This window comes from Dermacentor andersoni, chromosome 11 (genome assembly GCF_023375885.2).
Source record: "Dermacentor andersoni chromosome 11, qqDerAnde1_hic_scaffold, whole genome shotgun sequence".
Lineage (NCBI taxonomy): Eukaryota > Metazoa > Arthropoda > Arachnida > Ixodida > Ixodidae > Dermacentor > Dermacentor andersoni.
In genome coordinates this window covers 100111518-100133906 of record NC_092824.1, presented here as the reverse complement: position 1 = coordinate 100133906, position 22389 = coordinate 100111518, and the positions used below count along the sequence as shown (strand labels likewise).

The window sequence follows — 22389 nt, the reverse complement described above, 5'->3', positions numbered from 1 at the left end:
CGTAAACGACTGATGATTCCGGACAGCACACGCAACGGAAACGGCGCCGGCCAATTTGTTACCCCCGTGGCAGTGTCGCATAAATTGAGATAAATGTCCGCTTTCCTGCCGCGCGGGACACGGCGAGCCACCCAACACACGGGCGGTGGCTCACGGGGCCACCCCGTCACGGTCCCGTGCTCGCGGCAGCAAACAAACGATCATCTCTACTCGGCGCTCACGTGGGGGCGCAGCCACACAGCCAGCCAAGACGGGTCTGTATGCCCGGAAAGGTTTCTTTAGAGAGCATTCAAGCCGATTTCTTGTGCACGAAGGACGCTCCACGAAAACAGACGTATACGCGGAGAAAAGATACACACAAAATGCGCAGGCGTGGAACACAAGCACCGCACAGCGCAATTATAAACTTTTCCTCGTGTGCGACAGTTTAAAGGAAGGACAAGTACTGCCCATGCGGCGCCCGCATGTAGAAGTGATTGTTCTGCAAATGAGAGAGAGAGAGAGAGAGAGAGAGAGAGTAAACACGCTCGAAGAAACAGCGTTAAAACAGCGGTATTCAGTTATTACCTGCAAATTATTACCTGCAGTTATTACCAGCACTTCGAGTGCCATGTGCTAAGGAAAGTGTTCTGCTGTGTATATGGGTCTTTCTCGAAGCAAGGTGCGCTATATGGTAAGGCGTCGGCGTTGTCGGTCACGCCAAAACGTACAGCGGAAAGAAGCCGCGGGGCAAAAGATACACAGCGCTTGTGTCTGTGGATCTGTTTCTTTCTACGTCCTCCGTTCAGTCGCGCTTCTACACTCTACCATGGATTCTAGCCAACTAGCCCGCCAACGTGCTTTAACCATGAAATGTCATGATGCATGACACACTCCGTGGTCAACAGAGCACTTGTGGTAGAATAACCCAGAAGTATTTTTCTAGCTAGGCCTTCGGCAAGCTTCCGATGTCACAACGGAACGGAAATGACGACACGATCAACTATGGCGACGCCCAGCCTGCAGCCTCAGGTGGCACAGGCAATTTTCTTTTTCTTTTCCGTTCTTTTCTTTTCTTTCTTTTTTTGAATATTGGAAACTACATTAATTATTTCAATACAACAAAGTGGGGAAAGAATCGCAGAATAAAAGCTACAGAATAGCGTAGCTTGAGTGCTCCTGTGGCCTGCATGACGCCGATGTGCCCCATTCATGGGAAACGAATGCTGTCGCAGACTTTCGCTATCCTTTCTCTCACATCGGCAGTTCGAACGTCATCTCAGCGGTCTTCTCGAGATGCGTTCTCGGTATCAAAGGATGAATGGCTAGCCTAAGGTAACACAGCCGGCGACCCGCCATGTCACTGGCTTGGACTGGCGTTGCTTCGGGCAACATGCGCCGGAGTACGCATTCTCTCCTTCGTCGCAGCTCCCGCTTTGAAACGATTGAAACATTCATCAACTACACAAAGGCACGAGCGCGACAAAGAGAGCGATTTGTGTGAAATAAACGCTCGTACAAAAACACATGTAGCAACGCTAGTTTGATTGCTCCCAAAAAAATCATATTTAGCTCTAAGCTTTTTTCTTCTTCTTTTGTTATCACATGTAGTCCCTCGTTGTTCGCTGCCGACGTGCAGGTAGTGGCCAGTTTTAAATCGAGGCCGAAAAGACTACCCCCCCCCCCCCCCCCCCTTAACCATGCCGAACCTCCAGATTTCTCCGATGCTGAAATCGGATTCCCACTTGAACCCAAGGCAGCATGCAGTCAAACGCGCTGGCATTCCAAACGAGGCCCGAGTTTGAGACTACAGTGCGAATAAGCTTCTGCGATGAAATTCCATTAAATTGCCAGCCCTCATATGGCACGTCTCTCTTGTTTGTGACACACGATACGCGAGAGTACCATAACGAGGAAATAGTAGCCTTATTTACAAACTCAGTCTTCAGAGGGCTGGCTCTAATGCAAGCACATCGGTTATTAAGCAAACTAGAAAAATATAATAAAAAAGAAAGAAAGAAACGGTTAGGTACCGGCATAGACAGATAGATACCGGAACGGGTCTGAAGTATCCTATAGGAATGCGCACCGCATTAAATGTTTTAATTTATCACTAGCCATGCCAACCGCGAATACATATTGACACGTATACTTGTCTTTATCGGGCGACACGTTTTGCCGCCTAACAAATGTTTGCCGCCTAACAGCGCGGGACGCACCTGCATGCATCCTAAGTTTCTGGAAAGCTATCGATGCTTTTACCCGGCTGTCTGTTGTCGCCTAACCTTGTGTTATCAGGTTTCATCGCGTGACGCGAATGGTGTAGAACTTTGTGGAAGGCACGCGGGTCCCAACGATTAGTCTGGAACATTCGACGACTGCTGTATAAAAGCCGAGGCGCATGGCCCGCTGATCAGATTTTCGACGATCGCCGACTGTGTTCGCCGCTATCGTTGTGCTATAAGTGTAGCCTGTTTTGTGGGCACAGGATCGCCCAATAAAATTTAGTTTAGTCGTTCACAGTGTTGCTACTGTGTTCTTCAACGTCACCACCACGTGACAATATTTGACTGCGTTTTTTTTGCCTTACTTAAACTGGAATCGACTAATGCCAGACACACAGTGTTGCTTCATTCCAGGAGACCATACGTGTAATGTTGAAAGAACGACAATAAACGGTTTTCCGAGCTCAATCATTCCCGCTATAATCGTTAGCCTTGCGGAAGGCATCACGTATTACCGCTCGAGTCAAAGACGCCGTTGGTGATTGCTTGTACCAAATACCCGTGCGACCAGTTTGCCTGACCATTACAAGGGCGCGGATGCAGTTTCATTTGAGGGCGTGCCCTGCTATCGGTGTGCCAACGAGCGACCAAGGTAGTAAGAGTAGTCCCGGCCTTCTGAATGTACGCCGGAACCAGAAAACCAATAGTCACCACATCGATCATACAACGTCGGCTCGAAAGTTACCGGCCTGGAAGAGAAAACAAACAAACATACAAACAATGCAAAACGAAACGACGTCTGTACGAATCGTATATACGACGAGCAAGCTTCGAAAATGGCGAAGGGTGGCGCAGAAGGGTCGAACGGGAAACGCCGCGGCCGCATTCGCGTCACCGTCATCCCGGCCTATCGGACCAATACGTGGTGCCGCGAGCGCTCGTCGATTAAAAGCCGTGCTCGACAACCGGAATAGCAAACAAAATTTGGGCCTCGATCGCCTCATCGTGAGCAAGCACGGACGATCAGCGCTCCCCTCAACTGGCGTCAAGCAGGGAGTGCCAGGGGAATATCGCACTTCGTTCTCCGTAGTGCGCATCATTACTTCGAACGCAGGCGGGGCAACCTCCGACGTGTACCACACGGGGTCCGGCAAAGCTCGCCGGCTCTTTCTACTCAATCACTGCCCTCAACCTCACACTTCGAACAGCCAGCGCAGCTAACAACTCAAGCAAGCGGCTCGTTCCATATTCGTGATGCAAGAGGACCATATACTCTTGAGGGTTTCGGGAAGAAGCGAGAAATATACAATAAAACTACACGGGTGTGCTTCTTGCACGCCTCTGGAAAGAAGGCGTATTTTCGCATCGCAATTAAGACTTTTTTCGTTTCTCTCGTTGTTTTCTTTTTCGACCTTCTGAGAAGGGGACAGTGAGTGATGGGGGTTTCAAATTGCGCGAATTCCTGCATATAGCCCCGGGCCAGTATGGACCGCATGCATTCACCTCAGAAGGGACCTTGAGGTGAGCGTCGATCTAACGCCATCGCAAATGCGCGTCGCTGCGCCAAAAAGGGGAGCGGTCTTTCGCAACTCGGAAGAACGACGTTAGCCCCAATTAGGACGTCAGATGAGGCTGCCTGCGATAAGTAAAAATAAAAAAAAACGGGGGGGGGGGGGGGAGGGGAGCATGAAACGATGGTTCATACTTCGTAACAGTGTAAGGCACACGATGGCTATGGGAAAATTCGCTCTATTTAGACACATATGTATACTGTTGTGTCAAGGTTTCCTTAAACGCGATGTGTTTTCTTCTTCAAGTGCGCGTAGCGTGCGTTTTAAATAAGGGGGCATGAATTCAGGCAATGAATCATCCCCCCCCCCCCCCCGCCCCCGAAGTTTCGTAATACATCGAGGCAAAATTTTTAGTTTTCATTATTGTTTGATTAAACAGCCACAAAGCAGAGTGCCGAAACAGCACTGAATCCACGTGTGAGGTCCCGCTTATACTATGCTTCGTAAGAGCCTTAAGGAAGAAAAAAAAAACGAAATAAAAAGAATGCCAACGTCAATATTGCGCGCTACGTACCTCTCGGGCAATGACCAACGGAAACGCTACGAGTATAATGCGCCCAATACATACCGTGTCCACGCAGAACGCAGGGAAAAAAAAAAAAAAAGATGTGCACGTCTGCGCAGCTCGGAAATGTATTTCGTAAGTTTCGATCGAAATACGAACGAGAAAGGCGCACAGGTGATCAAAACGCAACGTTGGAACCTAAATCAGGCGAAGCTCGTTTGAATTAGCAGGGCAGCTAGCAGCGGTAGCACGTGACACGAGCACACTGCAATCTCGTCGCTTGCAGTTGTGACCACGTACTCAGTGACCCAAGTTTCGTTTTTTTTTTTTTTTTTTTTACTTTCTCATTTTCCCATGCCCCAGCGTAGGGTAACCAATCAGACGCTTTTCTGATTAACATCCCTGCTTTCCCTCATATATATATATTAAAAACCACATGGCCAACGTTGTATAGGAATGAGAGGCGGGGAGGTTGACATGCAATGAGACCTGCCGGCTACCCTGCACTGGTGAAAAGGGAGGAAAAGATTACAAGAATGAATAAAGGAAATTCAAGAGTCGATATACGCTGGAGTGGCCGATCTATCGAAAGTCCCCAGCCCTGTGTGACAGATCGTCGATCAGTCCGACTGCCGTGAGGAATTGCAGCAGCACCTTTGTAGCGTTCTGCAGCAGTGATAAGCGAGGTAATTTGCTCCAGGATCTTCTCCAAGGAGAAAGGTCTCCGACCACACTCGGACGTAAGCGAGAATGTGGTCGATAGTTCGTTGGAATACCGTCTGGTCAGGGAAAAAATCGTTCTTAAATGAAACAGATCATTGACCGTAGTCAAAAGAAAATGACGTTTCGAGATCCGTATACCGAAACGTCATTTTGTTTCGAGTGTCACCAGTGACCTGCTTCTATCATAACAAGCGACAATGTAGTGTTTCATGACTACGGGGAAAACAAGGTAGCGAACCCATCTGCATCGAAGAAGGTCAAGCGAACGCAAACGATTACAGAAGTGCCACACACCTGATTTTACTAACGAGCGTTGTATATTCCAAAAGCATTCCCGCTCTCGTATTGCCATACGAAATAGACCGAAGAAATTATTAAGCATCTATCGATGGAAAGTACCCGCAGCGCCTGGTCTGCACACACAACATTAACCATTCTTTCCGGCTTACGAAACAGCGGCGCCAGTGTGTTGGAATGAAGTCCTGGTTGTAGTCTGGCTCAAGGCAGAGGCGGCAGTGGCACTAATAGAGGAGCTTACGCAAAAGCTCATGCAGCGACGTGATAAATGCTTGAGCGTTCCTGTCACGATTACGAGAAGTATATATAGCCCACGCCTGTATCGATGGCTTGCATATGTTTGAATAATATTTCGTCTATGCTTATGTCTCTCAGCATTTCATCGGGACTGGCAAAGTTGAAGGGACACTGAAACAATTATGTCGATGTCGCATAAACGTACTCAGCGTTTAGGGTAGGTCAATCTCATCAGTAAGGGACACGTTTAAGTGCTCCGCGCAAGGCGTGTAATATATTATAAGGTTTAAAAAATGTGCACCGCTACCGATAGCAGCGGCACCGCTCCCCTCTGTTTTCTTTCGCCCCCTCCCAAATGATGCGTTTGGCCCAACTGGCGTCAGTTGGGCGAGCTATCCGATTGGCTACCCAGGTCGCGTCAACCATAACGTTTTCCAACTTTAAGGTGAACGAATGTTCGTAATAGTTGTAATGTTGATTAATTTGTTTCTATTGAAAGATAAGTAACAGAAAGATAACACACGACGACAATTTATCACTAAACTCGAGCACTTCCGGCACGCAGCAAGTGTCGTCTGCTTGTGTTGCGACGTGTTCCGTTGACGCTAGGTGAGCGTACAGTGTTGGCCTCGAGCTTTCATTTCGTGACAACCACGGATCACCCTTGTTACACTGTAGACTGCGAACGTAGCGATTGGCGACAAGTCATTGCAAGCTGCGACATCGTGTCCCTCTGGAAGTCAACATGCGAGCGGAGTGGCTGCAGCGAATCTGACTGTCGGTGTTGGGGTTGTCAACTTCACGCAGAAGGATTATATGACCGGAGGCGCAGTGTGAACGGCCTGCGCGGTGCAGCGACCTGGTGGCACAGATCTCAACCAGACAAGCACAGAGGTAATATATCAGTAACGAATAGTATTCTACTTTGCTGTTGGCGTAAATTTTTGGCAGGAGCGTAATCATGAACATGTTGTCTTTCCTAAACTTCTTAAATGTTTACACTTGATTACAGCAATATTAGCTCTGTGTTTGGCTTGTTAAGCTCTGCGCCACTAGGTGGCTGGACAGGGCAGGTCGATCAGGCTTCTCACGTACGTCTACGCTACAGCTCCTTCATCCCAGAAGTAGTATAGTATGTAAGGGCTTTAGTTCATGCCCCCGCCCATCCGTCAAAACGTCCAGCTCGCCCGTGGTTACCAGAATCCTGGATACGGTCGACGCTCGCAATGCGCTCTCCTTGGATCGACTGAGCTGGGGATCGACGGCCAGGCGGCTAGCGGAGAGGCTTCATGCGCTGGCTCCAAGACAAGCGGAAGCAGACGACACGATGTCGCATCATTACGCAGAGCCAGTGAAGGCGGAGCTTATCCCCGATGACTCGCCGAATGAGTCGAGGGAAAAAAAAAACCATGGCCAGGGAATCGGCTAATTTGAAATCGCCCGTAGGTCTCTAAATAGGAGACGTATCACTTGAATTGTGGCGCGAATGTTTTACTGTAGCTGTATCCTACAAGTCTACAAAATTTGTCCGAACCGTTTCAGGGATCTTTAATGAAACCGAAAAACAAACACATTCGCATTGAGTTACAGTGTCTCGAAGAGTCAGTGTGAGAGATAGAAAAACGAAGGAAAGGCAGGTAGCCCAACCAGAATAAGTCCGGTTTGCTACCATGCAAAGGTGGGAGGGAGAGGGAAATAAAGAGATAGGAAGAATGAAACATGAGTATCGAAACGGAAATTGGCGGCACAATATTGAGCCTATTACAGCGTATACGTCGCAGGCCCGCAGAAATGCATCTAGCGCTCTGGCTGCCTTTAGCTGATGAGTCCGTCGCTTCCAATGCCATAGTGTCTTTCGCTCTCCGCAGTGGCCTATTGTGCAGTGTCTCTAACGTGGTACATCACCTAAACTCTCCGTACTTACTATGACGTAGGCAGACGGACAGAATATGCGAGACTTTCTTCACAGCCACAAATGTCACGTGTAGAGCTGTCGGCTCTTTTAATTATGAACGAGTGTGATTTAGTTTGGAGGCACTAATTGCGTAAGTCTAAGTAAATAGACGTAGACGCCTTTCTCGCTGAAGTGAAGCCTATAGTTCTTGTACCAGCGACCATCAATCGCTCCAGGGCAAGAAGGGCAATCCAGTACCACGCACTGTGTCATGGGCAAACGGAAGCCCTAAGTGTTTTCCTAATTTGCGAAAAGATAAACTGAACGGACGATATTTCGTATTCTCAGGCCATAAGGCGAGGAATTCACGCCCGTAAGAAAACACTCTCTCTTGGCTATGTCTGTTCCCTTTCCGGACAATCATCCGACGGGGGTAAGTACGAGAAACATCAAGGCTAAACTTACTACGTAAGGCCTAACAACAGAATAGCCTCTAACTTGTCCTTCGTTAGTAGCGTGTCTAGCCATGACCCTTCTCTAAATTCTACTGGATGCAGTACGGTTCGAGCAAGAATGCGCTGGAATCGAGGTACACATCTAAGATGACGCACTTCACCATGCATTACTGCTCTGCGCATGTGTATCGCATATGCATCGTTGCCACTACCTTGATTTTTGAACACGCTGTCTTGTTTGGCGCTTTTTTTTTTTTTTCACGGAAGCGCCTACCAATGTCTTTTCCGAAAGCAGCATGCAGGGGACGACCTGCCCAACGGTCACCACAGCAGCCTATAGCGGGCAAAGCACAAAATGCCACTGCCCGACGCCGACAGGCGTTTAACATACGGTGTGGACCTGTGTCGGCTTCGCAAAAGCTAGAGCCGCGCAGAGATACGACAACAGTCCCACACTTCCATAGGCGACCTTTGACCCGTCAGCGGGCTTGAAACTGTCCTGGCTTACCTTGGGAAGGCCGGTCTCATGACCAAATACTAAGGTGCCAGCGACCCCTGCTGTCACGTCAACCCGTGATCAATATAGTAAAGAGCGGAGGAGAACTGCCGAAACAAGTACGCCTGAAGAACAACCTGGTTGAATACTGCGGAGAATAAATGAAGGCGGCGATTAGCCAGAGCCCGTGGCAGACCTCTAGACCTAGGTTAGGCGCACGCAGGCTACCGTGTCCGCATATTACCGACACAAGAAGCCGCTGTAGACCCAAGGAAGGGTCTCCCCGACAAGCAAGATGGAACATCTAGCACACTAAGCTTGAAGAAAGGTGCGGATTTCCTCAATTTTCTACAAGTGACACGTGAATGGCACGATCACTACGGTTACTCGTTTTTTGATGGCGCGTAAAACAGAATCAGCGAAATATCAATTGCACAGGGCGCTGACATTTGTTTACATTTAGCCACACAAGAATGCGATGAGATGCGCGCCTAATAAAAGGTTAGCAGTGATAACAAGCGTAAAGCCGAGTCTTGCGTAAGCAACTCGCCAAAGACCAACTGACGACGCCTGCGACGCCACGAGACGCCCGCAGCAGCGTGTATAGGGGCCAGCACTTAGCGACAGGGAGGGGGGAGGCAACCGAGAGAGACACCCGCGAAACGAAGCCCCGCAAGACACAAGGGGAGGCGGCAGGCGGGCCGCCGCTACCGGTGGGAGGTGTGTGTAATCAAGAGAAAAGCGGCTGGGAGGTGGGAACCGCGCCGGCGCTCGGTCGAGGACACACACACACGCCAAGGAGCATAATAAAGCACCGCGGCGCCGTACACACGGTAACACTCTCGCCACCGGCTGCCGCCGCGCTAGAGACGTCGAACTCTCCGGGCGACGTCGGGCCCGAAGAAGGTTGAGCGCGCGCTCGCCAGCACAGCCTCCACGCACGACCGACGTCGAGAAAGAACTCCCTCGCCCACCGCGGAACTGCCCACCGCCGACGCGCGGGCCAAACGGCCGCGCTCTTAACTGGGTCGCTGGGACGACGGAGAAGGCGCCTCCTCATCGCTACTCTCGCCTCGCGCGGCTCCCTCCTCTTCCTCATAACGGTGCACGCGACGCCAGCAGAGGGGACCGACGTCTGTGCCGGGAGAGGATGTGGCGGCGTAGTCGCCGTCGACGACGAACGAAGACCACGAGGAAACGCGTCGTCGCTCCCCTCACCTGTTCCAGAAGGTTCGGGGGAGGACCCGAAGAACGACGAAGCACAAAACAAAGGCCCGCGCACACACACACACATCCCTTTCCCTTGGCCTCGCCAAGTCGTTAGGGAGCCAATCGATTGGGGCCCGATTGATTTCGCCAGCGCTCGCACACACACAAACACACACCTCGATAGTCTTTTTCCCCGCCTAGCGTGGTGAAAAAAAAAAGAAGTGGTCCCGCCCGCTAGCGCTTCGGGCAGGCAGTCCAGGCAAGCAGGTAGACCTCCCTTCTTGCCTGTCAGCCTTGGTCCGTTCTCTCGGGGCGCCAAGACGCGCCGAGTGGAGCGAGAATAAGGAGAGCACCGCTACACCTCCCTTCCCTCCGCCACCGCACTGCGGCGATGGGACGCGCGACGACTCTCGCCTCTCCATAGTGGTGTACCGGACAAGCACCACCAGCTGCATCGCAGTGGGGCACCACGACCACGACGACGACAACGGGGTGACCGTACCCTTCCCCATCCTCACCCCGAGAGAAGAAAGCCAAGCGTTACGGGACCACGCACGAGCACGCAGGAGGTTCGCCGGCCGGCCGCTACGCAGCGCCACGCTTACGGGGCGCGCGCGAGCGCGCGCGCGCGGACGCACCTGTTCGCGAGGGTAGACAGGTGCGAGCGTGAACGCACCCCGAACGGATCGGTGCCGCCGAGACTGGATCAGACGCTGCCGCCGCCGTTGGGACTCTTCGCCGCCGCCGTCGCGTGCGACCAGGACGGGAGGAGGGAGCAACCGCATCAGCTGACGGAGCGGCGTGGCGCTCGCCCGTCGAATCCGCGACCACAAGTGACACTGGTTTCTCTGTTCCCGTGGCCGTGATTCTCCAACGTTTCGACGTCGACGCGACCGACAAGGACTCCTCGGTCGCCGCTGCATCTTTGGATTTGCGCTTGACCGTTCGAAAGTGAATAGTGCCTTCTCGCTCGAACCGTGTGTTTCGGTTTCGGATCTCCTCATGAGGCATCGGCGACGTCCGGCGAGCGGATTGCGCGGCGCGGTTGTGCGGTAGCCCTTGTGATCCGTTGAGTACAGAGTCCTGCCCAGCACCTCCGGCAACGTGCCCTCAACACGAGCTCTTCTGGTTGCGGCCTATCGCCCATGCCTCTGGGACCGTAGAACGCGCGTGTCCCGTTGCCCGCCCTAAAGCGAGCGCGCGGAGTGTTCCTTAGACGTCTTCCTATCTGTGTGTTGTGTGTCTCGCCGACGACGGTGTGGTGACAAGTGCAGCCGCGAGATGCTCGCCGGAACTCAGACGACCTGGGGCTGCCCGCCGGTGCACTTGATGGGTCTCGGTGACGGACCCAGGGCTGCCGACATGGCTGACTTCCAGGACGTGAGTACCATGCGTTCATACACGAGCGAAGTTTGCGCGCAGAACTGCTGGTGCATTAGTCGTTGCACGCATGAAACAGTTCCCGAAGGTGCAGTGTCTATAGATGAGCGTTCTCGGACCGCCAACTCGTCGCGGTGTTCGTACGTCCACACACATTTTTCACGCGCTCGCCGCGTCGCCGCTTGGACATCGGTTCTCGACGTTTCGTACTCACCACGTCCGTGCTAAAATACCCCACGATGCATCGAAGGCAAAGGGGCGAGCGCCGGGCAGAGACTCTCAAAATCAGCAATTCTGGGTCACGCCCGATACAATTTGATTTTAACGACGCACTTAAGAAGCATCCGAAGTACTCTCGCGTTCAGCCTTTAAGAGTTTTACGGTGACGTACTTCGGTATCGGTGACTTCGACTTTACGTTACGGTGTCTCGTCTAGTCATGCCAAGTTGTTAAGTTGAAACATGCTCCCGGAATGAAACGATGGACACTCGGGACACATGGTATTGCAACTTATGTGTTCTATTTCTTCTTCTGCTTCTTTTTTCTTTCCCCACACTTTTGCACAGTACTTACTAAAGTACTTCGGATAAGATAATGAGGAATGCGTGGAGGGTGGTTGGATAAGTTGCAACGGACAGACACACTTACCCGCCACTTCGCTGTTTACCCGAACTGCGCATATATGGACAAAGCTTTCCGCAGGTTGGTCACTTTCTACAGCAGACCTCTTCCTGCCTATCTACTTCTCGAGCCCCTTCTAATGGGTAGTTGACTCCGGAGTCACGTCTCAAGGAACGCTGTCCACAAGACATACCACTGTCGTTAACGCTGCGGGTTGCAACACAGTTCATTCTGCACATAATAATCAAACTCTCATCAGATTCGTTTAATCGTTCGGCGGACTGCTCGAACACCCATAGTTCGATGACGGCTCACAGATAAATCTCATAACCGAATATGACCATCATAACACGATAAACTGTCTTGTAGATTTAGTGCATGTTGACATGCCTATATACTGCCATCGCCGAATACCTTTCGTGCATATCTTGTTTTCGAAGAACGCACTTTCACGACACAAGAGCACGGCGCCGACAATAAACCTACAATTTACGTCAGTTTCCAGGAGCACTACGTTGACGCTTCGACTACCGCTCACAAGTGCCCCGTTGTGTTTGCGGGCAAAGCAGAGCTATGTCGAGAACGCGTAAGACTCTTTACCAAAGCCTGGGATGCTCATTAGAGGAGCCGACGAAACGAAATGACATCTGAAGCTGTCCGCTATATCTCTTTCTTAGTGACGTATATAACTTTGGGGCGCAAGACATTCGCAATCAATTACCTCCACTCTTGACACGGTCAGTTAAACAGGTTGCCGAATTCACCGACACGCTTTGTGCACGACACCAAAAGGAGAACGCTGATACACTGTGCAAAATACGCTCTATAATAGGGTTTGGAAGCATGAGTGATCTAATTAAATTAAACTCCGGGCTTGACGCGCCACAAGCACGATCTGAATACGAGGCACGGAGATAGTGGTTGACTCCGGAGCAATTTTAACCGCGTCGGGTTCTTTATCGTGCTACCCGATGCACAGTACACAAGCGTATACTTGTCACTGGCATGGCTCACACGAGCGCTTTTACAAATGCATACCTCGCAAAATGCCAGGAACCCTCTCTTGAGATTCAACCTGCGGGAAGCTGATAAACGCTCGAGATGCAACAATGCGTGGGGAGGCAGACACTTGTTTCGTCAAGACCATTACTTTGCCGTCGCCGGGCGCTTTTGCGTCCGAGCGACAATACGCGGAAGCCACGGGGCTTCCGTAAACTCCGTTGTTTCGCTGCATAACACCGCTGCATAAAACGCTCCGGCGAGACCTTACGGCGGGCGACACGAAGTCGCGTCGCCTGCCTTCGCGATGTCTGCCCCGCCTTTCACGCCCTGTAATCACGCCAGGCCAGGAGCCTAAAAAATATTTGCAGCCTTGGAATGAAGGCGACTCCGGGAGTGCGCGTTATCTTAATGACAGGCTCGCGGTTGCCAGCGCCACTCATTTGAATCCGAAAAAACAATTTTCGCGCTTACATGCAAAAGGGCTCCGTTGTGCGAACTTCGAGCTTCCATTTGAAGTCGAACGTGCGGCTCTGTTTCCGATAAGGCTTTCGCTGCACTGTTCCTGCTTGGGCGCCATGAAGGTTCCTATACTTTATGGCTAACTTCACTGCTTGGTTATATATATGTATATATTGCGGCGCTCAAACTGATGCTAAATAATATCACTGAATAGAACAGGCTCTGCGTGAAGACGCATGAAAAGGACAAAAAGGAATGGAAGGAGTACAACGACATTAGTTGATGCTGGACGCAGAATAACAACAGCTAACTTTGCATAAACCTTGATGCCGACGCGTAAAGAGGCTTAACCAATAAGTTAATAACTGCACCTTTTTGCTTGGGTGATCAACGCGATCGCGAAGCTTAATTTTATTTCTTTTCTGATTTTTTTTATATGCACAGCGATAGACAGTAGAAGCACGCTGACACGTTTCCCAGTATTAAGTCGATGAAGGCGGGTCCCGCAGAAGCACACAGCACGTGCACGCAATACATTTCCTGGCTACGCTATAGCGTGTGTTCCACGTAACTTGAGCCACCCTATTAAAATATGCAAATGTCACGTAGCTGGACAGAACCAAGGTAATGTTGTTTGCCGTCGCACGCCGTGCTACATGAACGTGTTTTCCAAGCGTGAAAGTAGCCCGCGAATACAGGCAAAGTGCCTCCTGCAGTAAGTTTTCGTGTATTCGCGGGCTTCTTTCATGCTTGGAAAAAAACACTTATGTAGCACGTATTGAGCAACAGAAAGGTGTGTCGGGAGTTTTTCATGTCGCACTACAATTTTCTCATTGACACTTTTGAAGCACTATTCCAGGAGAATATTAATTAACTAAGACTAATCATGTAATTAGCTGGAATGCAATAAATAATCTGAGTATCTCCAAGCGAAGGCAAACAACCTTACCTTGGCTCTGTCCAGTTACGCGGCATTTGCATATTTTAATAGCGTGGCTCAAGTTTCGCGGGACACCCTATATGGGCTATATATCTCAGGGAACCAATAAAAAAGAAAGAAAAATAAAGGAAGAAACCAACATACAAAGTGTCAGCACGTCATTACCTGTACTTCGATCGAAATACTCAGAATCGTCTTACTTCTTTATCCAGTTCCGATTTCAACGGAAAAATGCACAGCTCCGCGTAGTTCTTATGCAGACTGATTTTTAGTCACCGTTTACAGGTATGCCGTTCCAATGTTCCGGCGCTGCGACGCTTTGTTTCTTTTATGGATCAGCACAGATGAGAACCGACCTCTTGGGATGCTCTCCGGTCTGACTCTACGTTCATGTTTTACAAACGATCGCCGATAATCATCAATAACATCATCAGCCCATCACATCATTTGATATATACCGAAACCCCCCTCGACGTGCTGACTGCGCCCGCCATCTTGCACGTGCCGACCAATGTATCTACCGATCACAGCTGCCTCGTTATAGCGTCATCTCGCAAAGCAGCAACTATTCACGTGCTCAGTCGAGAGCGAATGCCTGAGCAACGATTCACTAACCAGAAGATACGTGCGCGGGCCAGCTGGCTAGGTCGATCTCCCCGAAAGCCTCTGGTTTCGGTAGCACGAGAGAACGCGGGCCCAAGAGTCGTCGACCGCACACGGCGTGTCGGGTGCGACGCACGAGGGCCGCTCGCGGAGCTTCATTCGCCGCCGTATAGCATTCAGTGCTGACCAATTGCGAGCACGACCGAAACATCTTTAACTCGCGTCAGAACTGCTTATTGCATTCTTACACTGGCGCTTTCCCATCGCCCTATAGATAGCCGCGACGTGCTCTGACCGATCGCGAACGGGGTGCGTCGAAGACTGATTGATCGCCGAGGTGGAGAAGAAAGCGCGTGCTTTTTTATCAACCGTGACACACGCAGCCACCAAAAAAAAAAATACACGGAAAGAAGAAGCGAAAAAATATATTTATAAATAAAGGCTCCGCGGAGACCACGTTCAGAAGGCGGAAAAGCGGCGAATCCAAAAACGTCTTTAAGACGGCTCGGAGGCTAACAGCGCGGGATCGGCAGGGAGGGGGGAGAGGGTGGGGGGCACTTTAACGAGGGCGCGTAATTCCAGCAGCTGAGACGAAGGAGCTCGCAGAAGATCAGCGCGCGAAAGACCAGGAGCACACAAATGCCCCGCGAAAGCGCGCCAACCGCCGCCACTGCATGCGGGTCGTGACGGGTTGTTGGAAAGTGCGCGGTCGGACCGCTGCGCGCGGCGCGCGAACCTTATAATAGCCGCGAGACGCGCCCATCAATCAGGCGATAATAATTCGGGCATCACAAGCCACATTTCCAAGCATTGACAAGCCTTCTGTTGGTTTGATTGATTGACTGATTACGCAAATCCTGCTCGCTGCGAAAAGAGCGGGTTCGAGAGTTCATTCGTGCGGCGAGCTTCTCCGCCTCGCAGCGAGGCGAGACGGCGGCGAAAGGGAGCGCAGACTCGGAATTCGTGCGCCATTACATAAGCTGTCGCGGTGTTGCACTCGCGTACACTGGCGCACACTCGTGTACACCGGCGAACGGTTGCGTGTACACTGATATGCCGTACACTGGCGAACATTGGCGCGCGTTTCCTTTGGCGTCGCCTTGCACATAAAACTGTCAATTAGTCATTGCCCGGTTTCTGAGAAACTGCGCTTCCGTGTGTGCCATTGCGTTTTGCGATGTTAACCATTCAGGCTAGTTCCTTCGCGTGGTGACTTGGCAAAGTATTACCTGTCGTCATGGCAACGCGAGGGCGGCGACGTTCCCTGATGGCGGTTGATTCTTCTCGGCGACCAGTCGTGTTGTCGGGACACCTGGAAGATAACATACTGACGTGAGATTGCTTTCTAATAACAACCCCTTGCTAGACTGCGTCTATAGCCACGTTTCATACCTTTAAGAAGTGAAGTTATTCAATATGTACATATACTATGATGGTGAATGCTAATGGTCCCGCCCCATTTTTCACGCGATTCCTCTTACTAATTGATATGAATTGTGACAGAAATGTTTGCAACTTTATTGTTGCCGCCTTATCCGCGAACATTAAGCACTTAAATGATTAAATTACGATAACAACAGGTGATTTGAGAACGCTGCGGCAACAAAGCAGTCCTCGCAAGTGTGCGCGGATAATTAATAAAGCAACATACTCTCTATTTACTGACCCTTCAACTTCTATAGTAAGTGCTTTATTGACCTGCGCAAGCTGCATAACGTGCTGTTCTGTTTCTGACGTGCTGTCAAGCAGTTACGGAAAGCGATGTACAAGTCATGTTCCCTTGTGGAACCTCGTTATAACAAAGTCACGTCCAACACAAAACTGCGTCCGTTATATCCGATATTCATTATAACCATATGTGAGTTACATGCTGATATAACTACAAATATTGCATATTTACCCGATATTTAGTTTAGGTTCGTGTTCGTTATATTCAGGCTTAACTTCTTTTCTCTCTTTTTTCAACTGGTCATTGAGAAAGAAACACGTAAATACAAAATCACTGCTCCAGTCATAAAGAACAATCCTGTGTCGTGCGATGTAAGCGCTGGAATATGCACACGCAATGGCTTTGAGAGAAAGCTCGTTCACATTCTTTCCACACGGTATTGGCTTCTTGCGGACGGTACACACTGAATATTGAGGAATTCCCTTCGCACTTTTGAGACTTGCGACTACATAAGCGTGGAGACATTTACCATGTATATTGTATGTACCATGTGTTCCTTACGTCATAGTCTTCCTGTAGAAACGTTGCGTGATAAGTCCTGGTGCTTGTGCGAAAAGATTATTTGATATGTAACCTTGAACTCTGAATGATGTATGACGGAACCACCCAAGAGATAAGGAGTAGCCGGCGCCTTAAATTGCGCGCCAACATCTCCTTATATCATATCAATAAAAGAAAAATTCCCTTCGCACAAATTTCTTACCGCCTCTGATGCACAAACATCAGCGGCGTCATACTCTGTCATAACGAGAGTTTTCCCGGTTAACCACAATAATTCACAGGGCCTTGTGGGCGTGAGCCAGATGACAGGCGTTATGTAGGCTGAACGACGTAGCCGGCATGGTGAAAGATGTCAACAGTGCCGAGGAAGACTGCAGGCCTGAAGTGCGGAGGACCAGCGCCCGGCATTAACTACTAGCATCGCCCATGCGGCGAAACGCTCACGATCGCGGCAATGATTCTACAACACATCACTCATGATCGCCCATCACGCATGCGCCACACGCGCCCTCTTGCACAAGCAATGAAATCATTTCTTTAGAGATTCCGAGAGAAGGAGCACTGATGCAGTTATCGCCTTCTTAGGTGCAAGGAGCTTCGCATATTACGAGGGCGAATCAGAAAGACTTTGCCTCTTTCTCCCTCCCTCTCAGTCTCTCTCTCCCTCTTTTTAAAAGCCAAATTACCGCTGCAAATGCGAAGTCAACATATACATTCCCAGCGGTGGACATTTCTTGGACCGGCCCGGCCTTATCTGCCGGTAGCTCCGCGGCACGGCAGCGCCGTGAGTTGTTGAGGATGGCGGCTGTGCTTCACACGTCCACGGCGTACGAGCAACGAAGTGTGATTCGCTTTCTACGGAGCAAGGAATGAACCTCCATCGAAATCCAGATGGAAATGCAGCCCACGTATGGGGGGGAAAGGCATCTCGCTTTGAGAAGTGTGAGGTGGTGGTGTTGTGAGTTCGCAAAAGGCCGCGAAGACTTGCATGACAATGAGCGTTCGGGGAGGCCGCGTGGACCGCTAACTGATGACACAGGGGCATCTAAGATTGAGTGCTGCGATGGGAAAAACGTCTCAGCCGGTGTGGGGACTACCTAGAAATGCAGTATAGGGTGCGTTGAATAGTACGTATATTTGTAATTACCTGTGTGCACCTTATACTGGCTAATAAAAAATAGGCTCAAATACTTTTTGATTCGGCCTCGTATTAAGGGTTTTTTCCCCCGCTTCATCTAGCATACCGGGTGCTGTTACAAGTAGGAGTGCAACGTTTTTCTTTTTTTCTTTTTGGCAATGATCAATCATGTTTTCTTTAACCTGTCTCGTCTTCTTATAGCCTCTTAACACTCTTAACCTCCTAAATGCGGTCACGGCGGCCCCCATTCCGATGGGGCCGAAATGCGAAAACACCCGTGTACTCAGATTTAGGTGCATGTTAAATAACACCAGGAGGTGCAAATTATTTCGGAGTCCCCCACTAAGGCGTGTGCCGTAATCAGATCCTTGTTATGGCACGTAAAACCCCATTATTTAACGTGTTCCGCAACGACAGCAATCAGCTCACTCGGCTTTCAGTAATACTAGCATCGTGAACACCCTGTACGAAGCTACATCCAAGGCGCGTGACAGGAGACGGAATAGCTATGAAATGTGACAACGAGAAAGCATCTGTAAGTGCGTCAAGCGAGCAGCAGGGGACAATCAAAACGGGCCCAAAAGCTTTCGCATCATAGATTGCGAAATTGGTTCTTCGTTTTCGAACCGACGACTCGAACAAGTGCCGTGCTCGATGGGCTACTATGCTCTGCCTCATTCTTCACTCACGTGGGGCTCAGACATATGTGAGAAATACTTTTCGGGTATCGCCGCATTCTCGCCGTGGGTCGAGTGTCGTCACATCACGGATCGGGCCATTCTTCTCAATCCGCGCAACATGCGAAATGAAGCGCATTTTTTTTTTACGTTGATTCATTTTCTTTTCTTCTCTCTCCCTCTCTCTTTTCTCTTCTGCTTCTTCGACAGAGTCCAAGGACGACGTGCACGAAACGCGTCCCGATTTTTGAGATGCCCATGGCACGCATGCGTGTGAAAGCAAAACGGTCGTTTGCTTGCGCCGCTCGCGAGTCATTTGCCTCGGCTCAGCGCCCTCAGACAAGATACGACGGCCGTCGTGATCCGCGTCTCCCTCGGGAGCGCACGCCCGACCAAGAAACCGTTAGACTACGCACCTATGTACCTACGGGGGCCTACATTTCTGTCTAGATCGGCGATGCGACGGGCTACATAGAAGAAAAACAAAAGGTGAAGCGCAGCGCACTGAAAATAGAAGCTTCTGGTTTCAAGGTATAATAGTTTCTGTCTGTAGACTAGGTTGAGCATCTGTGGTACAAGGTACAAGCCTACAGGCTTAGTCGGAATCGCAATGGTTGCAGGGCCTCCAACGGTGCCGCAACATTTCAAATGATGGCGAAATCAGCCCCTCTCCAGAGCGCCACCATAAGTTCGCCTACATGGGTTTACACCATCCGCGCTTCTGACTAACCTTAATATACACAAGCTCTCGTAGATTGCGTCAGTCTTTATAATCACTGAACCGGTGTACTAGTGAAAAGCGCTTTATGTTCTGCCTCGTGGCACATACACGAGACACAGTGCCTTCAAGACGTGCAACACATAACAGAATCACGAAAGAAGGCGAAATCTTCACTTTCCCGGACCATCTCGACAAGCACGTCGCACCTCGACAAGTACCTCGCAAATAGGACCGTTCGATTTGCCCTGCAATACTTCTTTAACTGCTTGACGCCATTTCAGTGCCAGTTCCCTGTTCTCCATAGAATAACCGTACCACGGCAGGCAGCTATAGGCTGCACTACATTTCCTTCAAGTGCAGGGATTGCTGTGAACTCTGTACGAGCTCGCCACCATGCACGCGCGAAAAGAATAACGACGCGTAGGCGCCGCCACGCTGGTGTATAACGAATACCTATGTGGATCACCTCCTGATCTAGTTAAGATGTGCGTGTGTATGTATGTGGCTAGTGCCAAAGGGAATATAAACGTAAAGGAGCTCAGGGGGAGGGGGGGAGCGTAATTTTAACGCTGGTTCACCACCATCGGCGCTGCAATAAAGGATTGCGCTGGGGGTAGTCGTAAATGAACTCACCGACTGCCTCGTAGTAATAATGTGGCGGCTTATTTGCGTGCATTGGCGAGAATCCAGGCGAATGCTGCTTTAGTAAATAAATAAACATATATAAGAGAAACCCGGAGGTCGGTACAGAATTTCCGGTCATCGTGAGTGGTACGTCCGTCCGATATCGCGGCAACATCTTTCAAACACAGGCGCGTTCGCATTTCTCAGAAGGCGCGGTCCCAGAAACTGCTTTCGTCATTATTGTTGCTACAGCAATGACGACAGCTGCCATTGTCGACGTTATCCCGTAAATAATAATAATAATAATAATAATAATAATAATAATAATAATAATAATAATAACGAGGTCTCTTCCGGAATGTAAGCTAAATCTTTCATATTGAAAGATGGGGATAACAGCACGGTGATGGAGAAGGGGAGTTCTGGAAAGTGTTGTCATGTTAGCAACCTTTTCGCTAGATTTAGCGATTTCTTGATTTAGCGACATTCTTTAGCAACAAGACAGAAAAACTGACGACATTTGAGCGACTTTCAAGTTAGGAAAGTCGCTTCGAAGACTGAATTCTAAAGCACACTTTATTATTGAAAAGATACATTTCAGAGGCCGAAATTGGTTGTACGATGCGCGTGCTTTGTGACTAATAAAGCAATAGTTCCCTTGAGATTGCTAATGCTCTCACGGTGCTTCACCGCACGGTGGCTTTCATGAACTCACAGAATGCACGTTATTTATGATTCTTTATTTTATTTTACGATACCGATCAGAATAAGTCTAAGCGCTCTGTGTTCAGCACTTTCCCTAAATACGTTCTATAAGAGGGCATTCGTAAACGTAGCCGTAAACTTACCTAAATCTATTGGAAACGATTTACAATGCAGCACGTGAGTAACGAGACATACCGACTGTCGAAAGGTGTAGACAATGGAGCCGAAGATCTCTTGTACGTGAGTCTGAACGCATTGCTTCGTTTTCTAGTGACTTTTCGACAAATCAGTAGTGCGAATAGCTTTCAGATATATCAAGGGGCGATACCGTAGTAGTTATTCTACATAAAGATCATGTGATTGTCATCCCCGTGTTAACATTCGACCAAGTGCGTATCGCAAAAATTAGCCCTCGTCACAGGAGCGCTGACAACTAAGAAAGTTTGCAGGGATAATGTGTCATGTACCTTTGCGTGCTCGGAAGATCATATTACTCGTGTTCTTTTGAATTGTTACTCATTTGCAAGTTCCCAACCCGAAGGTAAACGCAGACGTTCACCTGAATTCGTCCGTTGTTATGTGAGTATAATAGTAAAGAAGCCCACTACACATCTACAAATTCGTTGTTTATTACTCACCCACATGGATCCTATAGACAAACGAGTGCTTTGAGTAAATGATTGAAGTCAGCTTATATTTTAGTTTTTAGAAGCGCTCAGGTTGCCTAAAATTTACTGAAACATTCTCGCGACAGCTTTAGCGACATTGCAGCAAAACTTGGCGAAAATTTAGCAACACGTTTCTCTCACTTTAGCAACATACTTCAAAAAAAGTACGGCCACTCTAGTTCTGGATGACTGCAGCAGAAGCAGGTTCTTTACCTGGTTTCTGTTGAACCCCTAGCTCACCATCAGACCTTCCTTTACATTCTTGTCACCCCCGTGCTCAGACAAACGTCACGGTTACGCAAGAGCTGTCGACAACAGGAAAGAAAGCCCCCTTCGGCACATCGACGTTCTTGCGCGAATGGAGTGCGCATTGCAACACATCCATCCGCCATGCGCACCGGGTCTTGCGCAGTGTGTATACGCCTTCAACTTTTCACAAATTCTCGAGTATGTTCTCCTATACGCCCGACTACCAGGAGCGCGCGCATCAACAGCAGCACGCGTGAATACGCGTAAGTAGCGCCTCCACTGCAGCTCGAGAGCGCACTAACGCTTAGACAGGAACATGGCGCCGGAGTCACGACGGCCATTGGGGCGAAACTTGACGGAGGAGCGACGACTAGCACATCCATTGCCCAACTATTAAGGCGAGCTCCCCACGGCGACGATGGCGCGTCTTCGCTGCCTTGCATCGGTGGCTTCGTTGAATTGCATTCAGTGGGAAATCGAGCGTGTTTTAGTGGCATGCCGGCACCTGTAGATTACACGAAGCAATTCGATACACTAAAAGTGGCGCTACGGTAAGTTTCATGTCTCGCAAAGGGCAATCAAGTTCGTGAATGTCTCTCGAAGGGAGTACTAACAGATTCTTTATAGAAGAAATGTTTCAACCATCTTCGACACCACTAAAAAAGTTGACGTACTCGTTGAGGGGTTTATGGTCACTCTAGGTGAACCTAGGTGAGTAAGCGCACTCCACTGAAATGAGCTTTCGACACTCCTTTTCGTTCTCAGAGCGCATTCATCGTGC

The 22389-nt window shown here is 49.7% G+C and overlaps 2 protein-coding genes across 3 annotated transcripts in view; one reads left to right on the top strand and one right to left on the bottom strand.

Annotated features, from left to right (window-relative positions):
- FipoQ (F-box/LRR-repeat protein FipoQ) overlaps window positions 1–22389 on the bottom strand; it is a 695691-nt gene that overhangs the window by 193976 nt on the left and 479326 nt on the right. For both annotated transcript variants that reach the window (XM_055075220.2, XM_055075221.2), the window contains exon 4: window positions 15826–15908. The gene's annotated coding sequence lies outside the window, so the exon portion shown is untranslated. The remainder of the gene's footprint in view (window positions 1–15825; window positions 15909–22389) is intronic.
- The window catches only part of LOC126539148 (uncharacterized), a 166067-nt gene continuing 153853 nt past the window's right edge, over window positions 10176–22389 (top strand). The window contains exon 1 of the mRNA XM_050185896.2: window positions 10176–10971. Coding sequence (XP_050041853.1) covers window positions 10873–10971 — 99 coding nt within the window. The 5' untranslated portion in view covers window positions 10176–10872. The remainder of the gene's footprint in view (window positions 10972–22389) is intronic.